At 40.9% G+C, this 27,678-nt stretch overlaps 1 protein-coding gene across 1 annotated transcript; it reads left to right on the top strand.

Moving 5' to 3' along the window:
* GTF2A1L (general transcription factor IIA subunit 1 like) lies at positions 1-26,909 on the top strand. Its single transcript, XM_073339236.1, has 9 exons — positions 1-81; positions 3,480-3,581; positions 3,919-4,042; positions 10,968-11,023; positions 12,475-12,568; positions 17,235-17,830; positions 21,678-21,965; positions 23,594-23,683; positions 26,723-26,909. The coding sequence occupies exons 1-9, from the start codon at positions 61-63 to the stop codon at positions 26,828-26,830; spliced, it is 1,479 nt and encodes a 492-aa protein (XP_073195337.1). The 5' UTR covers positions 1-60; the 3' UTR covers positions 26,831-26,909.
* Positions 26,910-27,678: the final 769 nt, after the last annotated feature.

Raw genomic sequence — 27,678 nt, 5'->3', positions numbered from 1 at the left:
AGCCGTGTGGTCCCAGCGCTTTTCTGGCGGGGAGGGGGCGCGTCGCTTGGCGGCGCAGCTATGGCTCATGCAAACCCCGTGGTAAGGGCCGGGACCAGGGTGGTCTCCCGCCGGGGGCAGGAGGGAAACGGGGCCGGAGGAGAAAAAGGAGTCACTTGCCCAGGTCGGCCCGCAGTGTAATATTAGGGCTTCACAGGAACGTCCCGGGTGCCTTTTCCCTCTGCCCTGTGACAGGCCGGGCGCCCAGGGCCCTGCCCAGAGGGGCAGAGGGATTGAGGCCCCACCACCTAGATGCGAGCGGGGTCCACTTGGTGCACAGACGAAAGTGGGAAACGTTCAGTGTTTGGTCTGTGCCGCCGAGGCCATGCTGAGACGCTGCAGGCTCCTGCCCTACAGCAGCTCGGCGGAGACAGCAACCATGGAGCGCTGTGCGTAGAGCACGCCTGTGCGACCTGAATTACCAAGAACTGGGCGCCAGATACTACTTCGCCTCCCGTGTGATAGCATTAAAGACCTTCAGTAATTAACAAAACACCGAAGGGGTTTGTGCAATCAAGCAAAAGTCTGTCAGAACTGGGTTTTAATTTAGTGACTGCCTCAATTTGTTGTTCTTGTTACCGAAATTAGAAACGGACTTTTAAAATATAATCTGGAGACTAGAGTTAGTTTGAAAGCCCTGAAGCTTTCTTTCTAAAACTGTTTTGTGTGTGACTTAGTAAAAGCATTAACGGTGTGCTGCTGAGAGATATTATATAGTTTTCAAGTAAACATGACCTAGTTTGGATAAATATCTATTATTTTCCTGAAATTAGTTAGTTGGTGCTAGGGAGAAATCTGAATCCTTCACTCAAACTTATGGTTTTGAGCTTCCTTTCTGAGCTCCCCACAGGAACATCCTTCCTGAGTGTTTGGAAAGCATCTAGCACATAGTGGGTGCTATCAGAAATAATTTTTGCCTCACTTTAACTTTAAGATGTGAGTGCTCCCATTGAAGTCATGGAGACTTAAAGTTTTTAGGATTGAGGCCTTGATCATTTCCATGCTCCTTTTTATTTTGTTACGTGCACCCCCACTTCATCACTTCCCCAACACTGCATGTTTTTTACAGGAAAGCTAAAAACTCATTTCAAGACATAACAGTTATTGATCTATCTGACCTCATGGTGTGACAGTTGTATGTGTGAGATAAGAATGGAGCATGCTAATATACATGCTCTATGATAATTGTGATCATGTTGTAAGTACAGTATAAAAAACTTCAAATCCAGACTCCAGCGAGAAACTGCTCAATTGGAATTCATTTGCAAATTGGATACTATTAATTTAGGCTTAAATAGAGACTTGGAGTGGCTAAGTCATTATGCAAGGTAGCCTGTTTCCTCTTGTTTTTTCCTACCCCCCCCCCCCCCCCCAGATGTTCTGGTTTAACTTGGATTTTAACTTGAAGAGTGCTCAGTTTGGATGAGCTATTACCAGCAGGAGAGTGAGTTTGTGTGTGTATGGGGGTGGGGGGGATGTGAGAACCTGGATTTGTGCAGGAAATAGCCCAGCTTGATTGTCATGCACATTGTGTAAAGAGTTGTCACTTTGGATGGGCTATCACCAGCAGGAGAGTGAATTTGTGTGGGGGGGTGGAGGGTGAGAAAACCTGGATTTGTGCTGGAAATCACTTTAGATAAGCTATTACCAGCAGGACAGTGGGGTGGGAATAGGTATTGTTTCATATTCTCTGTGTATATATAAAGCCTGCTGCAGTTTCCACGATATGCATCTGAGGAAGTGAGCTGTAGCTCACGAAAGCTTATGCTCTAATAAATTGGTTAGTCTCTAAGGTGCCACAAGTCCTCCTTTTCTTTTTGCGAATACAGACTAACACGGCTGTTACTCTGAAACCAGTTTTGGAACTGTGAGGTTACCACTTAGAATCCTGTTTGTAACATATATCAGAATAAGGCTTTTAACTTTTTGTAAGACTTTGCATAATAAAATATAACTTGACCTAATTCTCAAAGAAAACTGACCATTTGAAAGCAAAATGTTTGTTTTACAGTAATTTAATCTCAAGATGTCTACTGAATTGGCAGGGGAAGGCCATTTGAGGTTCTTGACTATAATTTTGCAAGAACTGATTTTATTTTATTTTTTTCTACAGCTGATCTGTTGAAATGTGCCTTGGAATTTTTCCAAGATCTTTAGTGTCACCTGCCTCTGCTGCCCCTCGCCCCCTTCCACATGGCTATGTATGTTGTTGTTGTTGTGAGACAATTGTACACTTGGGCTGATTGCTTTTCTGCTAGAAGTATTAGTTACTTCATAACAGCTTCATGCCCTCAAATATGTTTCACTTGAAAATCATCTTATTTCAAGCATCCTAATTTTACAGATAGTAGGTTTTTTTTTTTTTTTTTTTTTAAATCTTAATGTTAAAAATAAACTTTGAAGATTTAGAATCCTAACACTTCAAAGGTTGGTTAAAGGTTCAGGTTCTAGCCTAATGTCCACACATGGCACACTTTGTAGTAATCAGTTTTCTGACTAAAACAGTTTTTAGCAATTGAGGGCCATGACCTTGCAATCAGATCCATATAGGTGAACCCTTCACCCTGCACAAAGCCCTGTTCTCCGTCTACACTTAGGGATCTGGCTGTAGGATCGTGACCTAAAAGAGAAACTATTGGCCTGAGCAGAGGGGCAAAAAATCTTCTCCAGGTCTGATTCTGATGACTTAAACTGATCAAATCCATTGACTTCAGTGTAATTACCTTCAGATTACACTGGGTTTTTCTTCCTATTTTTATTGCAACTTTTGAAAATGTCTCATTACAGTTTTCTTGTAATCTGGAACTATGTATTGATAACTCATGTTATAACAATACAGTTAGCAGCAAAATAGCTATTACAATCAACCATGAAGCAACAGTCTCCACTCTCTGTATTCAGCTCACAACTGAAGCTGCTTATGTCCTAGAAACTAGCCAAACTAGAAAGTGTGGTTTTTATTTTCTTCCTTATATTGTTAGTTTCTTCCTAGAGCTTCTTTGTGTCACTTCAGCCAGTGCTTCTTTAATGGTCTTACACAGCAAATGCTAGCCTGAAACAGAGCATGCTAGTTTGAGAATATGTTGGAATTGTTCTCCTAATGATTTTAGGACTCTTACTGAGTGTTGATCTAAAAATAACTATAAACTAAAATACATCTAAAATTCAGGCCAAAATCCTAATTTTTCCTTTGGTATTTTACTGTTAGTTTTTAATTCTACAGCGCCATAAGTGATTTGGCCTATGTAGTTATCCCAGCAGTTACATTGGCCAAAGTCTTCAGCCACAAATAATACTGTCCCCTGGATCTGTTCATTTTATAATATGGCTCACAGAGCCATCTTACAAATCCTGCCTCTAGTTAGAGAGTCTGTACTTCATTTGGAGCTATAGCAAATGTCAGCCTATGTTTTCAGTTCTCTGAATTGTGTTTTATTCAGCCTAAACTCTACAGATCTATTATTGAAGATGTGATTGAAGGTGTCTGGGAACTCTTTGCAGAAGAAGGTGTGGAGGAACAGGTCTTGAAAGACTTGAAGCAGGTTTGTTGGATAATGATAAATAAAAGAAACAATCTTTTTCTTGGGATATCTTCTTCTATCTGTCTTTATTTTTGTAAGGCCCCATAGGATACAGGCTACCTTCCATCAAAATCAATGGGAGATACACATATCTTCCGAAACATGAATTGGACTCCATGGAGTCCAAACCTGGTAATTATTCTTAACATTCTGCTGTTAAATGATTTCTTAGATGCAACCATTCAGTTTTCAGGATTATCCTGAATAGTTAAAGTGCCTGAAAAGTTTAAATATATTCATGGATGAAAACTGATTTTGGCAACTTAATAATTGTTTCTTATTAACATCTTTTTCGCAGGTTTGGGAAGCTAAGGTGACTCAGTCTAAAGCGACAGAAGGCTTCTTCAAACATAGCCACTGTTCACCCCAGTTCACCTTGCAGTTGCCACACAACTTACATCGCACACTGCAGACATCAACAGGTTGGATATTATTTGTGAGAGGCCAACAGTTGCAATTTAACAGTAGTTCAATGTTTCAATAACCTTTTCATTTGAATTGTGCGTGATAGGCCAAATTCTGCTCTCTTTTACTTTGGTGTAGATCTAGAGTGACAGAGAAGCAGAATTTGGCCCACTAAGGGACAAATCCTGTTCTGGCACACTAATGTAAATCCAGATACTTGAGTTCAGTAGAGCTACTTCAGATTTGCACTGATGCACATGAGATCAGAATTGTAGCCCTCTGTTCTCTAGGCCAGAAGTATAACACTAAAATTTGTAGGTTTAAAAAAAAACCATGGAATAATTCTAATTCAGTTTTTGTTTTTTAATAGATTCTTCCAGTGTTGAATAATTCAAACTAAAAAGAGGTACTTTGTAGGGCTGTCAAGCGATTAAAAAAATTAATTGCGTGATTAAACAATAATAGAATACCACTTTGTTAGTCTCTAAGGTGCCACAAGTACTCCTTTTCTTTTTGCGAATACAGACTAACATGGCTGCTACTATGAAACCATTTTATTTAAATATTTTTGGATGTTTTCTACATTTTCAAATATATTTATTTCAATTACAACACAGAGTACATAGTGTACAGTATACACAGAGTACATAGTGTACAGTACATAGTGTACAGTATCACTTTATATTTATTTTTGATTACAAATATTTGCACTGTAAAAAAACCCAACAAACAGAAATGGTATTTTTCAATTCACATAATACAAGTACTGTAGTGCAATTGCTTTATCATGAAAGTTGAACTTACAAATATAGAATTATGCACAAAAAAACTGCATTCAAAAATAACAAATGTAAAATTTTAGAGCCTACAGGTCCACTCAGTCCTACTTCTTCTTAAGCTAATCGCTCAGACAAACAAGTTTGGTTACATTTGCAGGAAATAATACTGCCTGGTTCTTGTTTATAATGTCACCTGATAGCCAGAACAGGCATTCTCATGGCACTGTTATAACCGGAATCGCAAGATATTTACGTGCCAGATGCACTAAATAGTCATATGTCGTTTTGTGCTTCAACCACCATTCCAGGGGACATGTGTCTTTGTGGATGACGGGTTCTGCTCGATAAGAATCCAAAGCAGTGCAGACTGACACTTTAATTTTCATTATCTGAGTCAGATGTCACCAGCACAAGGTTGATTTTCTTTTTTGGTGTTTCGGGTTCTGTAGTTTCCACACTGGAGTGTAAGACTTCTGAAAGCATGCTCTACATCTAGACCATATCAGATTTTGGAAGGCACTTCAGATTCTTAAATCTTGGGTCGAGTGCTATAGCTATCTTTAGAAATCTCACATTGGTACCTTCTTGCGTTTTGTGAAATCTGCAGTGAAAGTGTTCTTAAAATGAACGTGTGTTGGGTCATCATCCGAGACTGCTATAACATGAACTATATGGCAGAATGCATATAGCAGAGCAGGGGACATACAATTCTGCCCCAAGGAGTTCAGTCACAAATTTAATTAACACATTATTTTTTTAACGAGCATCATCAGCATGAAAGCATGTCCTCTGGAATGGTGGCCGAAGCATGAAGGAGAATATGAATGTTTAGTGTATCTGGCACGTAAATACCTTGCAATGCTGGCTACAAAAGTGCCATGCAAACGCCTGTTCTCACTCTCTGGTGATGTAGATAAGAAGTGGGCAGCATTATCTCCAGTAAATGTAAACATACTTGTTTGTCTTAGTAATTGGCTGAACAAGAAGTAGGACTGAGTGGACTTGTAGGCTCTGAAGTTTTACTTTTTTTTTTTTTGAGTGCACTTATGTAACAAGAATCTACATTTGTAAGTTGCACTTTCACGATAAAGAGATTGCATTACAGTACTTGTATGAGGTGAATATACTATTTCTTTTGTGTATCATTTTTACAGTGCAAATATTTGTAATAAAAATAATATACACTTTGATTTGTTACAACACAGAATATAATATGTATGAAAATGTAGAAAAAAATCCAAAATATTTAATACATTTCAATTGGTATTCTATTGTTTAACAGTGCGATTAAAACTGCAATTAATCATGATTGATTTTTTTTAATTGCGGTTAATTTTTTTGAGTTAATCGCGTGAGTTAACTGCAATTAATCAACAGCTCTAGCATTTTGTTTTAGGACCAGATCTTAGTCCTTTAAGTCCTTTTGCACCATTCTGGTGGTTCCAAGAGTACTTAAAGCTGCCTAGATCAGCAACTGAGGGGTCCCCTACTGTGAGAGAGTATTGACAGTAGAGACAGGGATCCAGTGGAAAAAATAGTATGTGAACGTGTAAGTCAAGATTGTATCATCATGTATACGCACAAGTGACCAATTTAAAGGTTGAATGGGAAACTTTGATTCTGGTATTTCCTAATTTTTTGACAGGTTTCAGAGTAACAGCCGTGTTAGTCTGTCTTTGCAAAAAGAAAAGGAGTACTTGTGGCACCTTAGAGACTAACCAATTTATTTGAGCATGAGCTTTCGTGAGCTACAGCTCATTTCATCGGATGCATACCGTGGAAACTGCAGTAGACATTATATACACACAGAGACCATGAAACAATACCCCCTCCCACCCCACTGTCCTGCTGGTAATAGCTTATCTAAAGTGATCATCAAGTTGGGCCATTTCCAGCACAAATCCAGGTTTTCTCACCCTCCACCCCCCCCCCCCACAAACTCACTCTCCTGCTGGTAATAGCCCATCCAAAGTGACCACTCTCTTCACAATGTGTATGATAGTCAAGGTGGGCCATTTCCAGCATAAATCCAGGTTTTCTCACCCCCCCACCCCCATACACACACAAACTCACTCTCCTGCTGGTAATAGCTCATCCAAAGTGACCACTCTCCCTACAATGTGCATAGTAATCAAGGTGGGTCATTTCCAGCACAGATCTAGGCTTTCTCACCCCCCCCCCCCCCAGGGGAACACACACACACACACACACACAAACTCACTCTCCTGCTGGCAATCCGATGAAGTGAGCTGTAGCTCACGAAAGCTCATGCTCAAATAAATTGGTTAGTCTCTAAGGTGCCACAAGTACTCCTTTTCTAATTTTTTGAGTGTTTGATCATGTAACCTTAATGTTTTATTAATGTTTTTAGATGTAATAATAAATATATAGGGATATAGTACTCCTGGACATTGAGTCCTGTCCCCAATGAGTTGCAGGCAACTTCATTTTACAATCCTTTTTATAAATGTATCAATTTATATATGCAAAGTATAGAGGCATTATTTATTTAACCTGGCCCAAGGGGATCGACTTCTAGATTCACTCACTATTGGAAGCATTGTCTTCTAACTTTTCCTGTAGAGGTGGGAAATACCTAGGGTAGAACAGGCTCCATTAAAGGTAACACAACTGTAAAAATGTATGGACTCTGTTTATGCTTTGAGGAGGATTTTCAAAAGTGATCAGCAGTGGTCTAATTCTGTTCCTTTTGTAATCAGAGTGTTTTACCATTGACTATAATGGGAGCAGATAAACCAATGCTGAGTGCTCTTAAAAATCCCATCCTGCTTCTGCTGCTAGCACCACTGGAGCTCCACCAGTGCAGAAAATTGCTTACTAATTTTTCTAGTGTTGACAATGCAGTACATTCGATATGTTTATTCAGTCAGGTTAAAATGGTGGTGTAATAAATGGAAATGCCAAACTTAATTTCTACAGTGCAACTCAAAAAACATATCTTTAAATTTAACTCTTCAGTCTGCTTAACTCAGCGAGGTCTTGTGAATAACAGTACTTATAAATATTCTAGATTTATAAATTTCCAAAGTATAACAAAGACTTGCTGAAATATTAAATAATGGCAAATGTATTCAGCAGTGTTCAGGATTGTTCGCTTAAAACATATTTATCACTCTAATACCAGATATAAAGTAATCTGTCTTGTCTTCAATGTAGTTTATGTTGACAGAAGCTACAATTTTCAGAGTAGCAGCCGTGTTAGTCTGTATTCGCAAAAAGAAAAGGAGTACTTGTGGCACCTTAGAGACTAACCAATTTATTTGAGCATAAGCTTTCGTGAGCTACAGCCCACTTCATCGGATGCATTCAGTAGAAAGTACAGTGGGAAGATTTATATACACAGAGAACATGAAACAATGGGTGTTACCATACACACTGTAACGAGAGTGATAACTTAAGGTGAGCTATTACCAGCAGGAGAGCAGGGGGGAAATAACCTTTTGTAGTGATAATCAAGGTGGGCCATTTCCTGCAGTTTACAAGAAAGTCGGAGGAACAGTGGGGGGTGTGGGGGGGAAATAAACATGGGGAAATAGTTTTACTTTTTGTAATGACCCATCCACTCCCAGTCTTTATTCAAGCCTAAGTTAATTGTATCCAGTTTGCAAATGAATTCCAATTCAGCAGTCTCTCGTTGGAGTCTGTTTTTGAAGTTTTTTTGTTGAAGAATTGCAACTTTTAGGTCTGTAATCGAGTGACCAAAGAGATTGAAGTGTTCTCCGACTGGTTTTTTGAATGTTATAATTCTTGACGTCTCATTTGTGTCCATTTATTCTTTTACGTGGAGATTGTCCAGTTTGACCAATGTACATGGCAGAGGGGCATTGCTGGCACATGATGGCATATATCACATTGGTAGATGTGCAGGTGAACAAGCCTCTGATAGTGTGGCTGATGTGATTAGGCCCTATGATGGTCCCCTTAATATATATGTGGACACAGTTGGCAATGGGCTTTGTTGCAAGGATAGGTTCCTGGGTTAGTGGTTCTGTTGTGTGGTGTGTGGTTGCTGGTGAGTATTTGCTTCAGGTTGGGGGGCTGTCTGTAAGCAAGGACTGGCCTGTCTCCCAAGATTCTGTGAGAGTGATGGGTCATCCTTCAGGATAGGTTGTAGATCCTTGATGATGTGCTGGAGAGGTTTTAGTTGGGGGCTGAAGGTGATGGCTAGTGGCATTCCGTTATTTTCTTTGTTGGGCCTGTCCTGTAGTAGGTGACTTCTGGGTACTCTCCTGGCTCTATCAATCTGTTTCTTCACTTCCACAGATGGGTATTGTAGTTGTAAGAATGCTTGATAGAGATCTTGTAGGTGTTTGTCTCTGTCTGAGGGGTTGGAGCAAATGCAGTTGTATTGTAGAGCTTGGCTGTAGACAATGGATCATGTGGTGTGGTCAGGGTGAAAGCTGGAGGCATGTAGGTAGGAATAGCGGTCAGTAGGTTTCCGGTATAGGGTGGTGTTTATGTGACCATCGCTTATTAGCACCGTAGTGTCCAGGAAGCGGATCTCTTGTGTGGACTGGTCCACGCTGAGGTTGATGGTGGGATGGAAATTGTTGAAATCATGGTGGAATTCCTCAAGGGCTTCTTTTCCATGGATCCAGATGATGAAGATTTCTTCAATGTAGCGCAAGTAGAGTAGGGGCATTAGGGAACGAGAGCTGAGGAAGCATTGTTCTAAGTCAGCCATAAAAATGTTGGCATGCTGTGGGGCCATGCGGGTACCCATAGCAGTGCCACTGATTTGAAGGTATACATTGTCCCCAAATGTGAAATAGTTATGGGTGAGGACAAAGTCACAAAGTTCAGCCACCAGGTTTGCTGTGACATTATCGGGGATACTGTTCCTGATGGCTTGTAGACCATCTTTGTGTGGAATGTTGGTGTAGAGGGCTTCTACGTCCATAGCGGCCAGGATGGTGTTTTCAGGAAGATCACCGATGGATTGTAGTTTCCTCAGGAAGTCAGTGGTGTCTCGAAGATAGCTGGGAGTGCTGGTAGCGTAGGGCCTGAGGAGGGAGTCTACATAGCCAGACAATCCTGCTGTCAGGGTGCCAATGCGTGAGATGATGGGGTGTCTAGGATTTCCAGGTTTATGGATCTTGGGTAGCAGATAGAATACCCCAGGGCAGGGTTCCGGGCAGTTATGACCAGCCAAAATCTTAACAACGGGTTCCCTCCTCACCCCACGAGGGGGTCATTGCCCACCCCCGCCCCCTGGGACTCCTGCCCCATCCAACCCCCCCGCGTTCCTTGACGCGTCCCCCAGGACCCCTGCCCCATCCACCTCTGTCCCCTGACTGCCCCCAGTACCGTGCGGGAGGGTCTCATGGGCCACTGTAGTGGTTGCCCACCCCACCCCTAAGAGCCAGAGGCACCAGCTGCGGGGGTGAGGTGGGGAGTACCTGGAGCACCCACAGGGAAAATTTGGTGGGTGCAGAGCACCCATTGGCAGCTCCCTGCCCGGCCCCAGCTCACCTCCGCTCCGCCTCCTTCCCTGAACGCAGCGCCCTGCTCTGCTTCTCCGTGACCCCCCCGCCCCCGGCTTCCCGCGAATCAGCTGTTCGGCTGGAAGCCGGGGAGGACTGAGAAGCAGGCCACGGCTTCCCACTCAGGCCGAGGGAGGCGGAGGTGAGCTGGGGCGGGGAGCGGTTCCCTTGTGCGCCCCCCCCCCTCCCGGGTTACCAGCTGCGGCGTGGGCGGCCCTCGTGGAACAACCGGTTCTAAAAGGGCTTCTAAATTTAACAACGGGTTCTTGCGAACCAGCTCCAGCTCACCACTGGTTCCAGGGATGTGTCTGTGCAGATTTGTTCTTGTTCTTTTTCAAGGAGTTTCTTGAGCAAATGGTATAGTTTCTTTTGGTAACCCTCAGTGGGATCAGAGGGTAATGGCTTGTAGAAAGTGGTGTTGGAGAGCTGCCTAGCAGCCTCTTGTTCATAGTCCGACCTATTCATGATGACGACAGCACCTCCTTTGTCAGCCTTTTTGATTATGATGTCAGAGTTGTTTCTGAGGCTGTGGATGGCATTGTGTTCTGCACGGCTGAGGTTATGGGGCAAGTGATGGGGCAAGAAGCTACAATGTGTATGAAATTGAATGCTTATTCTTTGGTGTGCATATTTCAGTGTATCTTATTGTTTCTGTGTAGCTTCTTTAGTCATCCCTACTGGCAGAGGTATTCAACAATTCACAACAGCAGACCTGGTATGTAATTTTAATGCTATTTTATGTCTAACTTGACAATATTTAACACTCTAAATGAAAAAGTTAAGGCTCTTTGCATGTGTTAAAGGACTTAGTGGGAGGCGGAAGTGAAATATTTCAGTATCTACGTGCTCTAGATCGGGGTGGGCAGGATCCAGCCCATCAGGGCTTTGGATCCGGCCCACGGGATTGGCACCCCCCGTGGTGCCATGGGGTTAAGGTGGGCTCCCTGCCTGCCCTGGCCCCGCGTCGCTCCCGAGGCGGCCGGCACCAGGTCCCTGCTGCCCCGGGGGGGCAGAGGTCTCTGTGCGCCGCCCTCACCTGCAGGCACCGCCCCCTGCAGCTCCCATTGGCCGCCTCTACCCCAGAGCTGCTGAAGGTAAGCAGCGCCGGGCCGGAGCCCGCACCCCAACCCCTTGCTCTGAGCCCTCTCCTGCATTCCCTCCTGCACCCCAACCCCCTGCCCTGAGTCCCCTCGTACACCCCACACCCCCTCCTGCGCCCCAATCCCTTGCCCTGAGACCTTTCCTGCACCAGCCCCCCTCTCCGCACCCTCTGCCCCAGCCCTACATTCATGGCTCTGCATGCAATTTCCCCACCCAGCTGTGGCCCACGGGCCAAAAAAATTTGCCCACCCCTGCTCTAGATAGCACGTGGGTAATTTTCAGTGCCTAATAGTACTTCTGATCATTTATTTTGTGCCTTACATGATGTACAGTAGACAAGAGGGAGGAGTCTTTGCTGGGTGTGTGCATTCAACATCCACAGAATCTAAGTGTTCATTTAAAAATTAAAAAAAAACCCATAAAATTTAGTCCTTATGGTTGTGATTAAAATCTTTCCAATCTACCTGTCTGCAGAGACCGCTTCAGGGCAACCACCATTGCCAGAGGAGTAAAGGGGAGATGGGTGTTCCTGGCTGCTCTGCTATTAGAGCAACTGTTGAAAGTTAGTGGAAGGGATGCTTCCAGTGGAGTGACACCCTGTGAAGCAGGGAGCCCTGGAAACAGGCTCAGCTGCTCTAGTAGAGGGCTTTGTGGATGTGCATTGTGGTGGGGGGACAAGTTGATTTATTTGGGTGGTGGTAGGGCTGCCTCGTACTGCTAATATTGAAATGTAGGAGGCTGGATATTATGGGGGGAACGTAGCATACTGGTGCTTGAGGTGCAGAGTGAGGGACTGCAAGGAGTTTTCCCTAGAGAAGAAATAGGAGCTGGAAAGGGAAGGGGCATATTGGGCAGGGAGCATGTAAATAGGACACTTCATTAAGCACTTCCTTACAAAACACTGCTCACCTTGCTGTAGCCTAAGGGGCAAAACCATTTTTCAGTAGGGATGATCATGTAACTTAGATTTCTTGAGCTTCATTTTGCAAGTGTGACTGCTAGGGCCTCAAAGGATAGGGCACGGAATGCAACTTAATTTCCCTAGTAAATCTGCTGTGTGTCTAGGATGCTTCACGAACCGGTGCAACTTTGACTCTCCCTTCGGGTATTGCTTATCCTATCCATGTACCTGCTGGAGTAACGCTACAGACTGCATCTGGTAAGATTAAGAAAAGCTGATCGCAAACACCAGTTATAGTACGTAGACTGCATTGACCTGAATTTATGGGCGTTTATTATGGCTCGCCAATGATCTGACCAGAAGATATTTAGGTTCTTTTCCCAATTCAGGCTACAGGGTGAGAACATGGAGTTTGACGTTGTGAGAGGACCCTCGGGTTGTATGGCAAAGACACTTACACTGAGGACAATACCAAATTGTTAAGATCTTTATTAAAATGAAGGAAAGAATAATAAACCATATAAAACACAGAGTCACAAAGAAGTAATACAATTCTATGACCCCTGGTGGTAACATCCCTATTTTAAAAGACTACTTAAACTAGCATACTCACATCCTTCCCTGAAGACCTGGTGGTGGAGACAGAAGACCAGCCTCGTCTCTGGCATGCCCGATGAATTTGATGGTCCAGGCTTCCCAAGTTGGTAGGGATTAGGTTCGAGTGTTGAGTAGCTAAGCTATATTGCAAAGCTGAGCTGATAGCTTTATAGAAGATAGGAAAGAGCAACCCTCCTGCTTGGTTGTTTGCCCTCTTATAGGGTCCTGGCACTCCCTTAATCAAGGCCCAACCATGCCCAAATCTTATTTCCTCACCGAGATAAATCTTTGGGTACACTTACTCTGTAGAGTATTAGGATATAGATGTTCAGGCCTGTCTGTAAAGGCCTATACTCTAAGAATTTAGGTGTATTCTTATCACTTGGCTAGTTCTAGAGGTATAAAAGAGAGAATCAAAATCACTGTCTGACTGTATAAGGCCTTTTTTCACTGTGACAGTCTGACGCCCTGTTCTTAGGCTGAGATCTCTGGCTAAGCAACAGAGGCAGCCATAGGCTGGGAAGCGACCGGTCACATCCTCACATTCCAAACTAGTCACATTGAAATAAGGTGCTGTTAGGAATACAGTCCTGTCCTGATAATGCCTATCGCCTCCAGAGAAAGGGAAGTGCCTAGAAAATGTAAAAGGAAACTTAGTTTGATAGCATCCTGTCTGGCAAGAACTCACTTATCAATAGCTGGGATGTGAAATCCTCACTTCTGTATTGTTCTATCACTGTAGTCCCCATTTCCCCATTGTTTGTCTGTATAATCTCTGTCTGGTTCTGTGATTGTTTCTGTCTGCTGTATAATTAATTTTGCTGGGTGTAAACTAATCAAGGTGGTGGGATATAATTGGTTAAATAATCATGTTACAATATGTTAGGATTGGTTAGTTAAATTTCAGTAAAATGATTGGTTAAGGTATCATAGAATCATAGATAAGGTATCATAGTTAAGGTATAGCTAAGCAGAACTCAAGTTTTACTCTATAGTCTACAGTCAGTCAGGAAGTGGCTGGGTGTGTGGGGAGGTGGGGGAAATGGAAATGGGAATGGGGGTGAGGAAATTGGAATCATGTTTAGCTAAGGGCAGGAATGGGAACTGGGCCACAGGTAAGGTTCTGTGGTGTCAGAGCTGGGAAGGGGGACACTAAGGAAGGAAACTGGAATCATGCTTGCTGGAAGTTCACCCCAGTAAACATCAAATTGTTTGCACCTTTGGACTTTGGGAATTGTTGCTCTCTGTTCATGCGAAAAGGACCAGGGAAGTAAGTGGGTGAAGGAATAAGCCCCCTAACATAGAGTAACATATTATGACATATATTCATACATATTAATATTGATTATCTCATTCCCGAAACCATTACCCTTGGCCTAACTTATTACTTCCTTGTTCTGTGGTGTACCTTGCGGTTACCAGTCTGTTCTAGATCTATGGTAAAGATATTCAGTTCTTTGTTTGGTTCCCCATTCAGTTCCCCAAAGTCAAAAGGGGTAACCAGTAGGCCATTTATCTATGCCAAAGGTTACAAACACTCATACTGACTTGCTCTTGCTAATCACACAGGATACAGGCCTGTAGGTTCCTTGCATTACAGCCAACTATTATGAATAACATATACTGGAATTCAGCATAAACAAAACCCAAGCAAATAATATAATCAGTCAAACCAATGAAGGAAACACATTATGCAATATAGCAAGCTAGCAAACTGACTTTATGGGCTATAACTGTGTACAGATCTCAAAAGACTATCAGAAGTGCATGGGGTGTAAACTGGATGCTAGAGTAAAGCATAGGTGGATGAAACAAATTATCCTCTGGTCTTTTACTCTTTATGAACCTGTAGCTGCTTATAAAGTGACTGCTATTGACCAGTTACAGGGTCTCTGTTAAATCTGCAGCATGTAATAGTGCACCCCTGCAATGTTATTTAACATCATTCCCAGGTGGTGCCATTCTCTTTGTTATACTGCTCCTGCTGTAGATTCTCCTGTGTCAGCCCAGATGTGGGCATGTCCTCCTCCTGATTGAGGGAGATGTGGAAAGCCAAGTAGTCTATCCAGTCTCCAATAGGTCAAGACAGATTCTGCCTTGTCAGGGTGGATTTTCCTTAACTGCTTTGTTTTGATCAATTCCCTCCATCCCCAGTCCCCACCCTTTTCTTTCTGATAGGGTTACATAGTATAGCCTAGAAGGCTGTGTGGAGAAATTAACCCTCTCCTTGCACTCACCAGAGCACTTTGAAGGGAAGGCAACCCTCAGTGGTGTAACCATGGGTATAGTTTGTGGGGGGGAGGAGGGGCATTGTCCCCCCAAACTGCAACTCTTGGGCAGGTGTGGAATTTGCTCCCCCCTCCTCCCCCCGCCTTGCAGCCCCATTGGCCTGACTGGAGCTGTCTCCCCAAATATAAGTCCATCTACACCAATTGGTGTAACCACTTTTCTCTTCCTCCATCAGATCTACCTATGTGTATTGAGTCCTATCTATTGACTTTGATGATACCCATACATTTTACCACTTCAGCCCTTTGGAAAACTTACTAAATAGCCCACCAGTAAGGAAAAATATATTGGTAGTTCAGCCTCTAAGCCCAGGTGCTGAGATTCTTAGCGGAGCACTCTTTCCAAACACAGCTGGAAGTGGTGGTGGTTCTGTCTCCTGCCTCAGGCTATGTCTAAATATAAAATGCTAGTGGCGCAGCTGCACTGCTTTTGCACTTTAATGTAGACACTACTTATGCTGATGGGAGGGCTTCTCCCCTCAGCATAGTAATCCATCTCCCTGAGAGGTGGTAGCTAGGTTGATGGAAGAATTCTTCTGTCTACCTAGTACTGTCTACATCAGGTGTTAGGCTGGTGTAGCTATATCATTTAGGGTGCAGATTTTTCACATCCCTGAGAGATGGCTATACTGATGTAAATTCCTAGTGTAGACCAAGCCTTACTCTCTAGATAGCGTGTGTTTGATTAGCTTGAAGCCCCCAGCTGTGTTCCCTGTAAACTGTGCGCTTGGGCGGCCTCGCAGGAGATATTCAGATGCTGCCCAGCCAATTAGCAGGGCGCGCACAGCCAGCAGCTGTGTTCAGGTGCCCCTCCCCACATGTTGCCCCATCCTGCAGCTGCTCTCTGTACCCTCCTGCTGGCTGTGCAGAGCGGGGCAGGGTGTGCGGGTGGGAGGAGGGTGCTGATGTCAGGGTGTCCCCCAACCCTGTACCCCATCTCTACAGAGCAGAGCAGAGGGGACAGCTTGGCTCAGGAGGACTTGGAGCTGCTAGGAGACTGAGTGCCCTTAAAGACAGGTTTCAAAGGAGCAGCCATGTTAGTCTGTATTCGCAAAAAGAAAAGGAGTACTTGTGGCACCTTAGAGACTAACAAATTTATCTGAGCATAAGCTGTATTTTCCACTGAATGCATCCGATGAAGCGAGCTGTAGCTCACGAAAGCTTATGCTCAAATAAATGTTAGCTTCTTAAAGAGACAGTGCACTTTTTGAGATTTAGCCAGCTCATAGTCTGTCTCTCTCCTTTCCCCCCCTCCGTCCCCCCCCCCCACTCCATTTCTGCAGAGCAGGGGAGGGGAGACAACAGAGCTCAGAACAGAGCAGGAGAGCTTTCAGTGAGCGTCTTAAAGAGACAGCGCATGACTTTCCCCAGCAGCCAGCACACACACACTGTCTGTGTGTGTGTCTCTCTTACATACATACTGTCCCTGTGTTTGTGTCTTTGTCACTCGCACAGAAGCTCTCTCTCTCACACACACACTCACCTCCCAACTCATACTTGTATTATTGTTGGTATTTCCTGCAATGCACATATATTCTCTATAATTTTATTCTTTCAAAGTGTGTTATTTTAATGTTTTGACTGGTCTATGCAATTTCATAATTTTCATTTCTCTTACACTTAAATTTAATGATTTGAGAAGTGAGTTCTAAAATGCCTAAATTGTCCAGTCTGGCATAATTACCCCCATGGTAACTTTTTAAAAATATATATTACATCTAGGTTTTTTGTTTCTACTGGTGGTGCACATCCACACATACCTTGGTGCACATAACAAAATTTATTCCACACATGGATGGAAAAAATTAGAGGAAACATTGCCCCCTGCCCTTGTGCTGCTGTAAAATAGGAGCCTTTTGATGATTGTTTTGTATGATGATTTCATACTGTTTTAAGGGCAATGTAGACAGTATAACTGAATTAAGTTGGGAATAGGCAGTTCTGGCATCTGAATTCTAACACTGATAACAGTAGGTCAGCATCAGCTTAACTCCCAACAGGTAGCTTTAATAATCCACTGTTAATACTTCTCTCTATAGGGCACCTCTATAAGGTAAATATGCCTGTTATGGTTACACAGGCCCCAGGAGGTACCAGTATTCTGCAGCATCCTATTCAGCAAATATTTCAGCAGCTTGGGCAGCCTTCAGTACTGCAGGCCAGTATTGCCACTGTTGCACAGGTGAATGCGTCTTCTGTTCAGGCAACTGCTGAAAGACTACAAACCCAGGAAGCCCCACTCCAGCAGCCCACTGTACTGCAACAAAGGGGAGTGGAAACAAAACACTTGGAAAACTCTGCAAATGCTACTCTATTACAGCAACCTACTAGGAGTCAACAGCAAGTTACAAGTAATACAATTTTAAATCATCAGGCAAACTCAACAGAAAAATTCCAATACACCAACCTTCAAACAGCTGTGTTTACTTCAAAATCCTCTGAAATGGATTCTACCACTGAACCAAACAGTTCATTCAGCCTAACTCAATGTGTGCAAGACCAGTTATCCACAGAGCTTCAAGATTCAGTACAGCAACAGGTGTCTGATGATATCATTGAGATGATTATTCTGGGCAATGGCTTGGATGCTAATACCCTTCTAAAACAGCAGGACAGCATTTCTGTCACTGAAGAGGTAGGACCATCATTGTTTAAAAGTTTGTAATGGACTTTAACTTGGTGAAAATAGTTGATGAAAGTAGATACTTATCTGAAGAATCAATATATTAAAGGGACACTATTAAAACAAATCTGTTTGTTACTAACAGCACTCTACATTTTAAAAAATGGAAAACTTCAAGAATGTAACTTATAAGCAAATCGCATACATTACACTTCACTCCATTTGGACAACACGAATGACCTATTCATTTTTACTTTTTGATTTTCATGCAAAAACATTGCTGAAATATTTAGGTTAAATGGGAATGTTCATACCAGTGACCTTTTTAAAAACTGCCATATCATTGTGACCTTGAAATCATAGGTCAGATCCAAGCCATGGTGGGCAAATTGCCTTTTGAATACAATTTGCTTAGCATATGAGGAGTTCCTGTCAGCCTATGTACTCACATTCAAAATCCACAAATTATATTGTGATGTGAGTGAAAATTTAAAAGTGTTTTTAATTGAAGGAAATACAATCATTATTCAACTAATCCTGTGCAAATAATTTGTATTAGATAACTGATTTCATGAGTGAGCCTCTTTTATAATTTATGGAATGTCCACAAGCAGATTGTGGTTTTCTTGAATTTCTTTGTTTGAACTGTCTAAATTGTGTACTCCATAGATTTATTACAAATATTTTAAATTCAAGCTGCTTAGTTGTGATTTGATCATGTAAGCCATGTAGTGTTGGTTTTATTCCTTGATCAGATGAAAGCAGAGGCTTTCCTGGTTAGAATGCTCCTGTGTGCAAATTTGAAATTTGCATTTGGCAACAACTGTTGCCAGGAAAACCCCAACCACTAAAATATTCAGAGTGCACAAATGTGGTCAAGGTAAATTCATTTAAAAATATGAATGAGGACTAATGGAGCACATTCTGCATTATTCAGCCAGCTCTAGATGGAACCTGGTTTTGAAACAAACTGATGTGGTCTGGAAAGTTTAGAAGAATGGTCAAAAAGAAGGATCCCAGGAGTACAGAATAATGCAATAATATTTCAATGTGGTATCTTAGAAGTGTGTGGGTTTTTAATCTTTATTACGGTGTTGAATTCTGTGGGACATCCTAAATGATTCTAGATGATTGAAGGCTTGGAGCCCCCCTTATTAAGCTCTTAGAGTCATTTAGTACTAATGATTATAAGCCCTATGCAACTGCGTTTTCAAAAATGAGTAATGTCTCAATTTTTGAGTGACCAACTTGTCACTATTTAAGGGTCCTGATTTTTCAGAAAATGCAGAGTACCTGTCCTCTGAAGATCAGGCTCCTATTAAGGTGTTTCATGTTGGGCTGTGAAAATTACTAGTTGTTTCTCAAAATCTTGGCCTTGGAATCCAGTTCTGGTATCACTGAAGGCTTCATTATTGTAAGAGTTCACAACCTGAATGGACAAAACTCCAAGCTTGGGTTTCATGGCTCATGTCAGCAGAACCCTTCAATAAACAATCTATATAATTATTACACAGAAAAACAAAAACTGTTATAAGAACATTATTAAGGGTGCAAAGTCAAGACTCCAAAGCCAGAATGAAGGTTGTATATTCTCAGCCTTTGTGCATATGCATTATGAGCATATGTGACCATGTAATTAAAAACTACTTTTTCTATAGCAGTGGTCTGTAAACTTTTTTGATCGCGCATCCCATTAGTAAAAATTTTTTGAGCATGCACCCCCAACATACGTATATTTATATAAATTATATACATGTACTACTGTACTAATATTATGTAAATGATAAAACGTACACAAAAAATAGAAATTAAAAAATGATGCGATAAAGATGAAATAAACAATATTTTTTTAAAAAATTATTTTATTAACAGTACAAAAACCCTTTTTGCTCTCATTATAAAAAATTATTAATAATATTTTGAGTGAGAGCAATGTGATTGAGTATGCTTTATTATTTTTGAAAATCTTGGTTTAACACTTTGATAGAGTGGGTGCTCAGGGTGGGGTTAGGGTTAGGGTCTGGGGGGGAGTTAGGATGTGGAAGGGTGCTCAGGGCTGGGGCAGGCAGGAGGTGCAGAGCACTTACCTGGGGCAGCTCCTGTTTGGTGCAGGTGGCTCTGTGCAGCGCAGCACCACCCCCATGGTCACGATTCTGGGAGCTGCCCCCCCTCCATGGCAGGCAGGGCTACCTGGAACGAGACCTTCTCCTATCAGCGTAGTTAATCCACCTCCCTGAAAGTCAGTAGCTCTGTCTACACTGAGGGGTAGGTCAGTAATAACTGTGTCACTCAGGGGTATGGATTTTTCACTTCTCTGAGCAATGTGGTTCTACTGATGTAAGTTGCTATTATAGACCAGTGGTTTTCAACCAGAGGTACACATACCCCTGGGGGTACGCAGAAGTCTTCCAGGGGATACTAGATATTTGCCTAGTTTTACAACAGACTATATAAAAAGCACTAGCGAAATCAGTACAAACTAAAATTTCATACAGACGATGACTTGTTTATACTGCTCTATATACTATACACTGAAATGGAAGTACAATATTTATATTCCAATTGATTTATTTTATAATTATATGGTAAAAATGAGCAAGTAAGCAATTTTTCAGTAATAGTGTGCTGTGACAATTTTTTGTATTTTTATGTCTGATTTTTGTAAGCAAGTAGTTTTTAAGTGAGCTGAAACTTGCGAGTACACAAGACAAATCAGACTCCTGAAAGGGGTACAGTAGTCTGGAAGCTTGAGAGCCACTGGTGTAGACCAAACTTAAGGCCACATCTACACTATAGACCTATATTGGTATCTCTCCACACCCCTGAGTGACCCAGTTATACTGACCCTCTGTGTAGAGAGCGCTCTATCAATGGAATAAGCTACGGCCTCTCAGGGAGGTGGATTAACTACGCTGACGGAAGAAGCTCTCCTGTTGGCATAGTAGCATCTTTACTAACGCACTTCAGCAATGCAGCTGCGCCGCTGTAGCTCTGTACGTGAAGACAAGCCCTAAGGTATTTGTTCCTGAACGTCATCAATGTTTTTGATGCACTGGATGCTTTGGTACCAAGGAATTGCCTATACATATACATCTGTTGTCGCCAGATGGTATTTTCTAATGGAAAAGTTGTCCGTCAGAAAATTTTCAATTAGTTGAAATTGAAATGTTCCACGGAGTGTTTTGTTTTTAACAAAACTTTATTTAGAAAAAAATTGAAACAAAGCATTTTGATGTTTTTATTTCAAAATGACTTTAATTAACAACTTTTTAAATTTTATCAGATATTAAAATATAGTAAACCCTAATTTAAAAATTATATAAAATTTGAAAAAATCAAATTAAAACAATGAGATTTTAACTAAATGAAAAATTTCAATTGACCTGACCAGATTATTTTTGGAAATTATATTTTGCAAGAAATTTTTGGCATTGTTACTTTTATTTATTCTGAATCAGAATTATTTTTTTCCAAAGGTCAGAATTTCCCTTAGAACAGAAATTCTGATTTTTGAACAGTTCTAATATCTATTTTTTTTAAAAGGGAAATTTGCTTTGCGTGTTAGAGACAGTATTTAAAAATCATGCCTAGAAAAATGGATTTCATATTATTGAACAAGTATTTGAAATGGGGTTCATTTCAGGAAAATGTATATATGACCAAATTTTCAAAAGTGCTCAGCACTCATAATTGGGGCTAGACTTTTTTTTTAAAAAGAGCTCTACTCCCATTTAAACATCTAAATAAGGTGACAAGTTTTTCAGTCTTTTAGTACCCAACAGATCTCCTAGAGAAGAATGGGTGTTGTAAAAAATCGGGCCTCTTGTAAGCTCTCATTGAACCTTCTTATTCCTGTCAGATGGAACCTACTGTACTGATGGAATCTGACATACGGACAGAAAAGGATATCTGCAGAGACATTGAAGGGATCATTCAGCTAGATGGAATTGATGATGTTTTTCCTAAGGAGGAAATAGAAAGTACAAGAGATGTGGAAGAGAATGAATTTATTGGTATTATTGATGCAGAGGATCTGAAAGTGTTGGAGGAGGAGGAGGAGGAAGATGAAGAAGTTGACAGTATTTCAAATGCTGAATCCAACAGCAGCAGTGATACTGAAGAGCCTGAAATAGACATAATTGAGGAGGTAATTAGTTTAAACATTCTAAAGCAAGCCAGAGTAATGTGCCTATCTGCATGTTTGGTTGTTTAGATCCAGAATATCCACTGGTAGATTGAGCAGAATACATGGTTAACCTGTGTTTTCAGAGCAGAATGTAATAGATATGGGGTGGTTTGAGAGCTTCTTGGGCAGATCATAAAAATAGGAGGAGTTGCTCTGATATCTGTTGCTTATTGGATGAATTAACATGTTTTTAATTACCAAAATTTGAGTCTACAAGTGAAATTTCGGCTTCACTGAAATCAAAGGGTCTTTTGCCATTGGTTTAAGTAGGGTCAGGATTTCATCCTGGGCCTCTATCCTGGGAAGCAGTGACTCTGGGAAAATATTTTGGGGTCATGGTAAATAATCATCTGAACATAAGTTCCCAGTGCAACACTGGGGCCAAAAGGGCTAATGTGATCCTTGGATGTATAAATGGGGGAATATAGAGTTTATATTAACTCTTTTTGGCACTAATACGACTGCTATGGTATTCTGATACCAACAATTAAAGTAGTATATTGATAAATTGGAGCAGGTTCAGCTAAGAGCCTCGAATTATTAAAGAATTGGAAAACATATCTTTATAGTAATAGACTCCTGGAGCTCAATCTGTTATCTTAACCAAGAAAAGGTTAAGGGATGACTTGATCACAGTCTGTAAGTACTTATGTGGGAAACAAAATTTGATAATAGCCTTTCGATCTAGTATACGAGGCTATAACAAGATCCAATGGCTGGAGATTAAATCTAGACAAATTCAGACTGGAATTAACAGTGAGGGTAATTAATCATTTAATTTAACAAGGGCTGTAGTGGATTCTCCATCACTCAAAATCTTTAGATCAAGACTGGATGTTTAAAAAAGAAATGCTCAAATTCAAACAGGAATTAATTCAGCCAAGTTCTATGGCCTGCGTTACACAGGATGCCACATTAGATCAGGGGTTCTCAAACTGGGGGTCGGGACCCCTGAGGGGGTTATGAGGTTATTACATGGGGTGTCACAATCTGTCAGTCTCCACTCCAAACCATGCTTTGCCTCCAGCATTTATAATGGTGGTAAATTAAAAACACTTTTAATATATGTATAAGGGGGGTTGCACTCAGAGGCTTGCTGTGTGAAAGGGGTCACCAGAACAAAAGTTTGAGAACCACTGCACTGGATAATCACAATAGTCCCTTCTGGCCTTATAATCTATGAGTCCGAGTTTCCACTGCTTCTAAAACACTAAACAAGATTGGGAGGGGGAATCAGGCAGTGCATGCTGCAGGTTGTCTGTTTCCCAGGAGACAGAGGACAGCTGAGGAATGCTTAGTCACAGAACAACTATATGTATTATATGACTTTTCTCCTTGAATCACCTTTCAGAGAGTTCTGCCTCCCGACAAATAGAAGTTGGTTTAGCATTCCAATTTCTGGGAGAGAAAGTGGAGTTAACTTTGTCAGCTTTGAGTGTTACTTGTAATTATAAATCTTAGTCATTTTTTGGGAATATCAGTGTGAAGAAATGTCTTGTGCATAATGTCTTGTGTTACGTCAAATATATTAGAATTTAAAAAAAGACAATAAGTAATGGTGTTTAAATGTGGTGACCTTTACTCTCCAGGACCCTTTAAATTCCGGTGATGATGTCAGTGAGCAGGACACACCAGACTTGTTTGATACAGATAACGTTATAGTTTGTCAGTATGACAAGGTACAGTATATAGCCCTGTTTTGTCCTTAAATATTCCAGAAAGTTTAAACGGTAATTTTAGTAAGAATTATTTTTGGGGATGGGTGTATGGAGAATATCAGTTCTTTCATCAATATTTTAAATAATTTTATCATCTGTTCGTTGAAATGCACACAAAAAAACAAAAGAATGTAAACTTATTTGCACTATTGTGTAGAAATTCATCTACAGTTTTCCTGTAAAAGGAGAAACTTCTTACAAGGGCTGTCAAAGGAGAAGGATTTCAAATCTAACATCATAAAGTGCAAAATAAAGTCGTGTGTGTGTGTTGCCTTCCTGCTTTCTGTTCCTGTTTTGTTTCTTGCTCCCTGAACTCAGTGCTGCTGTTCCTATTTAAGGATGCGTGCGTGTGAACGTGTAGCCTTGGGGGTGTGCAGCTACTCAGGGCAGGCTGCTACATACCTGCTCTTTGGACTGTTATGGTTTTTGTTCAGATTGTTGCTGACCTAACTTGTCCTTGGTTATTACAAGTTTTCACTGACAACTTACCTGTGTGTTCTGCTTTGTGGTGTGGTGATGGTCTTGCGTTGTTTTTTGTGGTTTGGGATTACTGTTCTGCAGCGCATCAGAGTGTAATGGGTCCCAATCCTGCAAACACATGCACATCCTTAAATTTAGTGAGATTAATAATCCCAGTGACTTCAATAAAACTACTCATGAGAAAAGCTAAGTATGGATTGGGGCCTTTGAATGAGCAATAAGAAGAAGGGAAGTGTATGCTTCCTTATCTGGTAGTAAAATATTCCTAAAAGGATTTTAAAAACGTTTACCACAAATCCATCTTTTAAAATAAGCAAAGCAATTAGTTCTTAATGAAGACAAATGGCCTGTCCTGTGTTAGTGTTCAAAATAAAGTTCTTTCTGAGCTATTAGAGGTCAAACAAAACCTTTGGAACTCAGGTTTTTTTTGGTTTTGTGTACCTGAAACTCAAACTGGAAAACCAGACTTTGTTAGAATTACATCTTATCTTGAAATCATGGAAAGTTTCAGCCTCAACAAATTTTATTTTTGTCAAATATGTGGCTTTTGGAAATAGAGCCTACATTTTCCAAAGTGATTACTGATTTTAGGTGCCCAACTTGAAATGTCTTAAAGGAATCTCAGATTTAGAAAGCGATGAGCACTTGATCTTGGAAAATCAGGCCATTTAAGGTGTGACAAGTTGGGCACCAAAATCACTAGTCACCTCTGGAAAATTTAGGTGGTCAGAGTTTGCATATAGAAAGCTCATCTGAATCTGAACTACATTATTTGTATTGTAATGCTATGATATTTCTCCCTAAGATACTTAATAATACTGTAAGTGCTGGACTTTTGAAACATTCCTCTCTAAAATTAAGATTTTGTATGGATGAATGGAAAATTTTGGTCTGAAATATATTTATATCGATATGGAGCTTGACACCAGAGTTGCCGCGAAGGGATTTCATAACCCTTCGATTAGATGTGATTAGAATTTGAGAGCTATGGATTGGCATGAAAGTCTGAGTCTTTATTGTTTTTTTGTTTGTTTAACGCTATGAAATAATATGTTGGCTAGCTGGTATATTGGTTACTTTTCCCAAACAGACCAGTTTTACTGAAAACTTTTCTAATGGAGGGAGGAGTGATTGAAACCATGGTCTCTTTGGCCAAAAAGCAGAATATAATTATCTTGTAATTCTGTTACTAATTATCTTTCAGGCTATTAAACATAGTGGGAGGATAGAAGTGGGATGACTGTCATTCTAACATGTTCCAGCTCTTTGAAGAAAAAAAAAACCTTTTATCACAAATATCATTACCAGAAAATCAGGAGGCATTCTCTTTGTTTCCTGGGCTTGAAAACCAAATCAAGCTGCAAATCTGAGAAATCTATAAAACCATTTAATTCCGGGCCTTTCAAGATGAACTACAAAGATTTTGTATTGCACAGAACTTTTTTTATAAGTCTACAGTGTGAAACCAAATATGTGTAGGTGTAAAATTATGAGTACATTCGTACCTGCTTTGTGTGGAACATTGTGCTTTTTAGCCATATTTTTGGTTGCAGTATTATTTTGGTCTTGTCATACTATCCTACAATGTCCAGTACTGCATGCAAAATACAAAAATGGAATACACAGACATGGCTAGCTGCACCCACAAGTACCGTACATACTCGTGCATAAGCCGAATATTTTTGGTAAAAAAGTGACGCATCAAAGAACGGGGGTCAGCTTATTATAGAATCATAGAATATCAGCATTGGAAGGGACCTCAGGAGGTCATCTAGTCCAACCCCCTGCTCAAAGCAGGACCAATCCCCAATTTTTGCCCCAGAACCCTAAATGGCCCCCTCAAGGATTGAACTCACAACCCTGGGTTTAGCAGGCCAATACGCAAACCACTGAGCTATCCCTAAACAGGTGTACACCAAAATTTGATGATTTTAAACTCTATGAAATCATTGAATTGAATATCTAATACATTGTCGTTTTGTTTACCTGGAGCATCTGCAGGCATGGAGCCCCTCAGTGGCCACTGGGAGTTGAGGGACTCTGTGCCTGTGAATGCTCTAGGTAAACAAAATGTCCCGACCTGCCAGCGGCTTACCCTGACGGGCCGGGAGCCAAAGTTTGCCAACCCCTGAAATATAGGGTCGGCTTATGAAAAGGTCATACAGTTTTTACTATTTTTACCTATCCATTTTGGGAAGTCGGTTTATAAACGAACGGGCTAATGAACAACTATACATGGTGCTCATTTTCATGACTGGGTACTCATGCAATCTAGGTGTCAATATCTGAAAATGTGTCTCTTAATCTTTTCTCCGGTATGTCAGACTTTCACAGTACTCCATATCTGAGCTCTGCTCAGAGAAGCAGTTTTTTATGTATTCAGTGCTAACAAAGGTTAACCTCAATCCTTCAGCCCTACCCCCCTACCAGCTTTGTTTAATTCTTAGAAACCAGTCAGTTTCTGAAGATGTTCTAGTAACACACTTTTGGGGGCACTGATTCTCATTTCTTTTTTATCAGATTCATCGAAGTAAGAACAAATGGAAGTTCTATTTGAAAGATGGAGTAATGTGCTTTGGGGGTAAAGACTATGTGTTCGCAAAAGCCATTGGAGATGCGGAGTGGTAAATCCTCACTCGAGTAAGTGAGGTTTTTTGTTTTTTTTTATTACAAAATATTACATAACCTCCAGTGAAGAGATACTGATCTTGCTATGTTTTACAATTTAAAAAAATTAAAATGAAACTGCATTTGTTGAATAGAATATATGAAATTGAAAATGAGTTTTGTTTCTAATAAATGCAAATTAAACTGTTCACTATTCTTATGTTTGTTTTTCTGATTTATATTATCTTTTTACTAAAAAAGTATAATCAGATTAATAGCTTTAATGAACAACTAATGTGTTGGATCTGTAAATGGAATAACAAGTAGCTATATTTATGTAACTTCAACTCCTTTGTTTTTGATAAGAGTTAAAATGCAATGATTTTTACAGTGTTAGATACATAATTCTTAGTGATTTATGTTAAAAGAAATAAGATTGTGAATGTCTGAATTCACTGTAATATCTGTGAATGTTTATTTTGTTAAAAGATGCAAATGTGTTTTAGTTACACCTTTCCCCCAACCCCTCCTTTGCATCTGATCCTTCTGGTGAAGTGCATCTCGTCTGCCTTTAGTCTGAAGCTATCAGTGCAACCCAGACTATATGGGTAGAGGACCCTTGAGTTAACAAGACTTCAGCATTATTATCAGTTGTTGCATTTTCTTCAAATACAGTATGTACTGAGGAGCAATAAATAGTCTCATTTAAAAAAAGTGCCTTATTGTCATAATCTGTACTAAACCATTTAACTTTGCTTCTGTACATACTCATTACATTCTGAACACACTAATAAACTGTGAGTGATATAGAATCATAGAATATCAGGGTTGGAAGGGATCTCAGGAGGTCATCTAGTCCAACCCTCTGC

Source organism: Lepidochelys kempii, chromosome 3, assembly GCF_965140285.1.
Source record: "Lepidochelys kempii isolate rLepKem1 chromosome 3, rLepKem1.hap1, whole genome shotgun sequence".
NCBI classification, from domain to species: domain Eukaryota; kingdom Metazoa; phylum Chordata; order Testudines; family Cheloniidae; genus Lepidochelys; species Lepidochelys kempii.
This window is presented reverse-complemented; position numbering and strand designations above follow the sequence as displayed.

What these genes read in the sequence shown, in the direction of transcription:
- GTF2A1L (XM_073339236.1), top strand. Translation starts at nt 61, where the DNA reads ATGGCTCATGCAAACCCCGTG. An exon ending in TCTTGAAAGACTTGAAGCAG is followed by an intron (nt 3,582 to 3,918) that starts GTTTGTTGGATA and finishes TCTTTTTCGCAG; the next exon opens with GTTTGGGAAGCTAAGGTGAC. An exon ending in TAGTTTGTCAGTATGACAAG is followed by an intron (nt 23,684 to 26,722) that starts GTACAGTATATA and finishes CTTTTTTATCAG; the next exon opens with ATTCATCGAAGTAAGAACAA.